Source organism: Rhopalosiphum maidis, chromosome 2 (assembly GCF_003676215.2).
Source record: "Rhopalosiphum maidis isolate BTI-1 chromosome 2, ASM367621v3, whole genome shotgun sequence".
NCBI classification, from domain to species: domain Eukaryota; kingdom Metazoa; phylum Arthropoda; class Insecta; order Hemiptera; family Aphididae; genus Rhopalosiphum; species Rhopalosiphum maidis.
In genome coordinates, this window is record NC_040878.1 from 44483505 (window position 1) to 44490291 (window position 6787).

At 27.2% G+C, this 6787-nt stretch overlaps 1 protein-coding gene across 1 annotated transcript in view; it reads left to right on the forward strand.

Moving 5' to 3' along the window:
- Positions 1–2901: 2901 nt before the first annotated feature.
- LOC113551956 (histone-lysine N-methyltransferase setd3-like) overlaps positions 2902–6787 on the forward strand; it is a 33673-nt gene continuing 29787 nt past the window's right edge. The window contains exons 1-5 of the mRNA XM_026954563.1: positions 2902–3375; positions 3450–3773; positions 3837–4034; positions 4743–4807; positions 5951–6009. Of these exons, the coding sequence (XP_026810364.1) occupies positions 3261–3375; positions 3450–3773; positions 3837–4034; positions 4743–4807; positions 5951–6009 (761 nt within the window). The 5' untranslated portion in view covers positions 2902–3260. The remainder of the gene's footprint in view (positions 3376–3449; positions 3774–3836; positions 4035–4742; positions 4808–5950; positions 6010–6787) is intronic.

The following is a 6787-nucleotide window of genomic DNA, read 5'->3' on the forward strand; positions in this document are numbered from 1 at the left end:
AAGACTGAATCACAAACATATATTTTTTTTAAAGTGTGACATTCACATTCACATTTTTGAACTATTTTGCTTGAGATATTTTGGTAAAATCAAGACCAACCAACAATTAGATGAAAACGTTGATTGAACTTGTGTCCAATAATCCGAGACTGAATTCTGGCAAATTTTCTGTCAACTTTACCAAACAAATTGCCAAAGTAAGATGGGAAAGATATTGCAAATTAATTAAATTCATTACCTGGTGCTGAAAAATTATGGGAGAAATAGAGAAAAGTGATAAGAAATTGAAAAATATAAAATCCCTAATCAAGTGTTAGAACAATATTTTCTACGTATTTTATGAGTGACCAAAGAAGATATAATCTATTTTCTTAAAATTAATACTGTAAAATATGTGTAATAAAATACCTATCTACTACATAAGTCATATAATGTAAATTAATGTTATAAAGTAATTCAAACTTAATGCAACAATAAATAATTACTAGGTTTTATGTTTTTGGGTTTTTGATACTGAATTTAAAAAAAAAACTGTGTCACATTAATCTCGACATTTAAAACTAATAATATTAACTAGTGACTCCCATAGATTTTTTTAAATATTTTTATTTTAAAGTAAGTTATGAGCTTATTAAAAATCCTAATTGTTTGTACATTTTAAAATGCTCATAACTCACTTTAAAATAAAACCTATGAGGTTCACTAGATAATATTATTATTTTTAAATTATAATAATTCACTGTGATATTAAAACATGACAGAATTAAATGGAATTTCACAACAAACAATTTGCTATTCATTGCATTTATAAGATTAATTAAATTAAAGTGTATTTTAATTTATAAGAAAATAATTAAGGCCATTACTTATAAGCTGAGCCTTAAAAAGGGTAGTAAGTGCACTTGCCTTTTTAAGGATATCGCTCTGCTGTATAGTAGAGATGGAGATTAGGTCACTATAAATTATAATGGATGTGTTAAAGTTGAATGCAATGACAGGTACCATTGTGTACGAAACACGATTCTGAACAGAGATGATTTGTCAGTTTAGTATAATTATTAGGATTCGTAGAACAAATATAGTTGAACATTGAACAACTTAGTTGCACGGGTGACTGGGCGTAGTGGCGTATAGTATTTGTCGTTTGGTGCTCGATGCTCGCGCGTGAAGCATTGCGTCGGAGTTTCGGGGGCATGCGAGTTTTGCGTCGAAAAGTAAGGGACTAGGTACTATAAGGTTGAGCACGAAGATGTGGTCGTCGTTCGGCCTTCGCGGCGAGAGTCCCAGAACGTCGTGTGATGGGTTCGTCGACGGGATGAGAGCGGGTCGAAAGCGACGAAAGCGCATTTCGAGTGCAAATGCTCGTTTGTCGAAGTTCGCGAGAAATGTAACAAGACCGTTGTGCGTTAAAAGGTGGTTGCCTTGAGGTGCGCGCTGGATGTTTCGTGTCATAGTCGTTCTATTCAATTAGTATTCTTGTCTATGGTTATATTTCGAGGTTCGAGATTGTCGATGCGAGTGGACGTGGTCGCAATCCCACGTGGATGAGGCGCGTTGAACTTTGTCGTTCGTGTCCGGCGTTTTAAAATATCGTGTGTTTAAAATATAACTGCATAGTTAATAATTATTAAATTTTGATTTAACATCCAGGTGCCATGCACAAATACCAATTAAAATAGCAGATTGTTAAGCAATTAAGTCTCTTAGCATAAAACTGTGCCAAATGCATTATATATATAAATATATTTTTCTTGTCTTCAGAAGTGGCATTTGAAACAATTTTGAGTCAAAAATGTTTGTCCAGGCCATATTTTCTGTAAATATCCTCAATTCGGATTTCAGTCACGTATGCAAAAAAAATTTCGCGGGAGGAAGGTGGTCGAATCAATTTAACATATTTCTATGGAATTTAAGAAAGGGAGGAAAGTGAGCTAAGAAGCTAATAAGCTTTACAAACATTATATGAGTCGTATAATAATATAAATTAAACAAATAAATGTAGGTAATAAATTTGAAAGACATCTAGCGACTAGCTGTCTAGATGGTAAAAGGTAAATGGTCTATTATGTAAAGCCGCCGAGAATCCCCGGGTGTGCCAGATGATCCTGGTTGTTTATATCAAATTGTTCTTTAACTAGTCACCAGGTGTAAAAATAGTTTTAAGATTCCAGCGCCTGGCAAAAATATTAAAATTTCAAAGATATCTATCTAAAAATATAAGTGTTGGCAGTGTCGTTATAATTCTTCTATAATAGTGTAATTTAATAATATTAAATAATAAATATATTAAACATATGCAAAAAAATAATTTGATTTCAGATAAATAATTTATGTACTTTCATAATTAACTGTTAAGAAATATTTTAATCAATATGTAACTACAATAACGTTTGACAAATCTAAATTACAAAAAAATCAAATCTTAACATTATTATTTTAAATATAAATAAATAAATAAATAAATGTATTTTTATGTATTTGATATTTTTGTAGTCTGTACTTAGGCTTTATTCATTTGGATTATTATTTCTATGCTAATGTATATTCTTACATTTTTATTTTTCGTGAATATTCTGACAGGACGGCGATAAACGGTCCATCAACCGTGGCAAAAAGCCAAAAAATTAAATGAAATCTGATATAATGGATGAAATGGATTTAAATAGATTTCATGAATTCTGCGTTTCTGTAGTACCGCCAACCAACCGACTACCAAGAATCGATCTTAGATCATATATATATAATATATATAAGATTCTAAGGAACCGACACGTCCGACACCGAGTCGCTGATTCTTTTTTAGTCTTTTAATGAGTGTAGTAGTGTAGATTTTAATCGCTTGGAGCTCTAGTAAACAGATATTCGATTAGAAGTTTCTTATCATAGATCATAACTCGTTCTCGTGATGATAAGGCTCATAATAATATTATTATGATTTAAGTATAAATACTCAATATTGAGTATCGTAAAGAGGAAGCTCAGTACCTTACTCATTACGATGTTAAGGAGCTTAGTACTTTACTAATATAATATAACAATATATTATAGCCTGTAGTTGTATTATAGAACGCTAAGTCATTATTATATTTACTATTATTTATTTCTTTCCTTCGTTATATTGTTTTGTTTACTTTGTAGTATTCATTTTTATTTTTATATACTACAACCTGTTAAATAAAATTACCTTACAATTATATTGTAAATCTTAAAATTGTATTATTTTTATTGATAATTGAAGTCAAATAGTTGTGAATATAGATATGGAAAAGAAAGGCAAGAATACTAGTCAAAAGAAGAATCTTGCTAAAATGCAAACCATGAAATTAAATGATTGCAAAGCAGTCATATTAAAGCTGGTGGATGAATTACTTGATGGTTAAAAAATTTATTTATTAGTTGGGAATGTTTCAATAATATATGCGATAATAAATTTATATTTTGTTATTTAGCGACGAGCATGATGTCCAATTCTCCATCAATCAAAGAGCAATGGTCCATACATTTGGTGATTGTCAACCTATTATCTAAGATTAATCAGTTTGAAGCAGAGTTTGATTTGAAGCCCTTGTCTCAGAGAAATGATCAATCTATCGAGAAGTTGACTAAATGGGCCACAAAAAATGGTGCTATTCTTAATGGAGTAGAAATTCATCAATTTGAAAATTATGAGTATGGTATGAAAGCTACTAAAGATATCGCTGTTGGTGATAAGCTTGTGACTGTACCTAGAGCATTGATGATGACTGAAGAAAATATACCATCATCTCCACTATGTAAATGTTTAATTTTAAAGATATTGTATTTAATCACATAATTTTCTATATTTATATATTTAGGGAAATTGCATTCACAAGACATGATGCTGCGTAATATGCCAAATGTGGCTCTGGCAATATTCATTTTGGTCGAATGTTTGCGAAAAGATAAGAAAAGCTTTTGGCATTCATATTTAACTACCTTGCCAGTAACTTATTCAACGCCAGTATATTTTGATGTAGCTGATCTAGAAGCTTTGAAAGGATCGCCTGCATTTGGTATTATATGCAGTTTTAACAAATTTAGGTTGCTCAAATACATTTAGTACATAACCTTTGGTATATTATGATGTTAACTTGTTTACTTTGAATATATGAGTATAAATAACTATAGGATGCGGCCAAACAAACAGAGCAGTTTCTATGACAAAATTATGATAGATGTTTCCTGTACGCCTCGTTTTTCTGAGAGGTGATGTGAGATGGCTCACTCATTCAACCAATTTCAACGTTTATTTTTTTCTATTGAGCTTCCAGAATGAAAATGTTTTAAAATATTGACTTTACACCTTGGAAGAACTCTAAGATTGAATTTGGGAGGAAATTGCTGCTAACCCTTTGTTATAGGCAAAAATATGGCAGAAAACTTCAAAAATCGCTTTTAACAATGTATTGCTGCTGGGGGTCATTATCTTACTGATGTAATTTTCAAAACTTAATGTATAAAACAGCACGAAATACCAATTAAAATAAAATAAACCTTATTTTTAATAGTCTTTCAAAACTGCACTGTTTTATTTGCTGCACTTTTAAATTTACTTAAGAATTTCTATTTATCTCAGTTAATTTCATATTTATTTTTATCATATTATTTCAGTCATTTATCATATTGCTCCAGATCTGTATATTTGTATATTTGCAGATTTAATTTTACATAACATGTTTTTCAATTTGCAATTAGTTATTAACATATTTTTATTAATGTAGAAGCAGCACTGAAGCTTAATAGAAATATAGCTCGACAATATGCATACTTCAAAAAACTGTTTCAGGTAATTATGATTAGATATTATTATTAACTTATTATCGTGTATAACTTATTGATATTTTTTTTTCTATTGTTATCGTATTTTAGATGCAATATGTAGATATATACATATGTTTTGAGACAAATGTATTTTTTAAAAAATCAAAAATATTAATTTTACTTTTTTTTTATTCAAGATACAAATACAAATCCTATTACAATTACATCTGCAATTTTTTGTTACATTGTATAAAATATTCATTTTACTATGAAGTTATGCAACAATATTAAATAAAATAGGATAGCATATGACAAGTATAGAGTGTCACCTAATGACAATACATATAAGTATAATATATAATGTTAAATATACGTTAGATATGTTATATATGTTTAATATATTTCAAAGTTAAATTTATTTAAAGTTTATGAATAGTTTTAATAGTTGACTTGATTATAACAACAAAATATTTATAAATTAATTTTTATCAGTATGAAGTTGATGACAAAGACAAATAGTCTTTTTTCTGTCTTTTATGAAATCTATATTATTGAAAATAATATATAAGAATAATTATAAGAATATAAAAATAAAAATATAATTTATCTGATACCTATAGGACTAACTAAAAATATTGTAACTTTAGTTATGAGTTAATGAAAAAGTTATACTCCACAAAAAATGTTGACTTTACTTAATGAATTATATTTAATTTTTGACGAATAAAGTAGACTGAATTAATTTAAGAAAATGTTTTTATTCAATTACACTTTTAACTTTTTTTAAATTCTTTATAAATAACTAATTTGATTCCATAGAATTAAAATAATTGAAATTTGAAACTTTTTTAAGAATACATAAAAATTTATAATAAGTAATTAAACTTTAAATTTTTGTTTGGCATCTGAAAAGTTATCAAAGATAAGTTATTTTTCTTGCTCAGCTGTTAATATATTTAAGTATTTGCACATCTTTAAATAAAATTGTCAATTTTTAATTTTAACCACAATTATCCAAATTTAAAAAATAAAAAACATTACCTTGAGATAATAAGCTACTAGTTTAATTTCTTTTGTGGTATTAACTACTGTTTGTTTGATCAAATGAGGGATATAAACTCAAATTTGCTATTTTGGATTAATAATAATTGTATATTTATATTTTCAGCTATCCAATGATCCCGCTAGTGTAATATTAAAAGATACGTTTACTTATGAGTATTATAGGTAAGTTGAATTCATTTTGAGTTTTTGATTTATAATTTATGAGTGTTTCTAAAATCTAATAATGAAGTAGAAGTATAATTGCTAACAGCTTTGAACAAAAAATTACTCGTCTTGAGTAATTAGACTTTAACTATTTTGTGTTAATTATTTTATTCTTAATTTAATAAGAAATATTAGGAAATCTCAGATTTTAATAATATTCATCATAAATCTTTTTGTTTACTCTTTATATTTAGTGTAAATTTAGTTTTAAAAATCTAACAAGAGAAATATTATTATTATTATAATATGGTTATAATATTTTTTTATTAATACTTGAACTTATTGTCTTGTAAATATTAAAGAATAAAATTCTCAGTTAGGTTGTAATGTGATTTATAGAAGACTGGATACTAATGATCTGTTTATTTTTGAATTTTTTCAAAACATGTTTTTATGTAATTAAAAGAATTTATATAATTCTTTTTATACTTTTTTTAACTATTAATTAATGTATCACCATCATTTCTATGATTTTTTTTCCAAGCTTATAAATTACCTGAGTACTAGTTGTTAGTATCTTTTTTTTAAATATTGCTCTATATAAATGGCAATAATAAATGTAGAAGTAGAATAGTGGAACTTTGACAGTAGATTAATTGAATATTAGTAGAATTAGTCATACCACTTAATAATCTCTATTATCCTGTGATTGAAAATTGTATTAATAACTTCATTATTTTTAATTGACACACACACACACACACACACACATATATATATATATTATATACTTAAA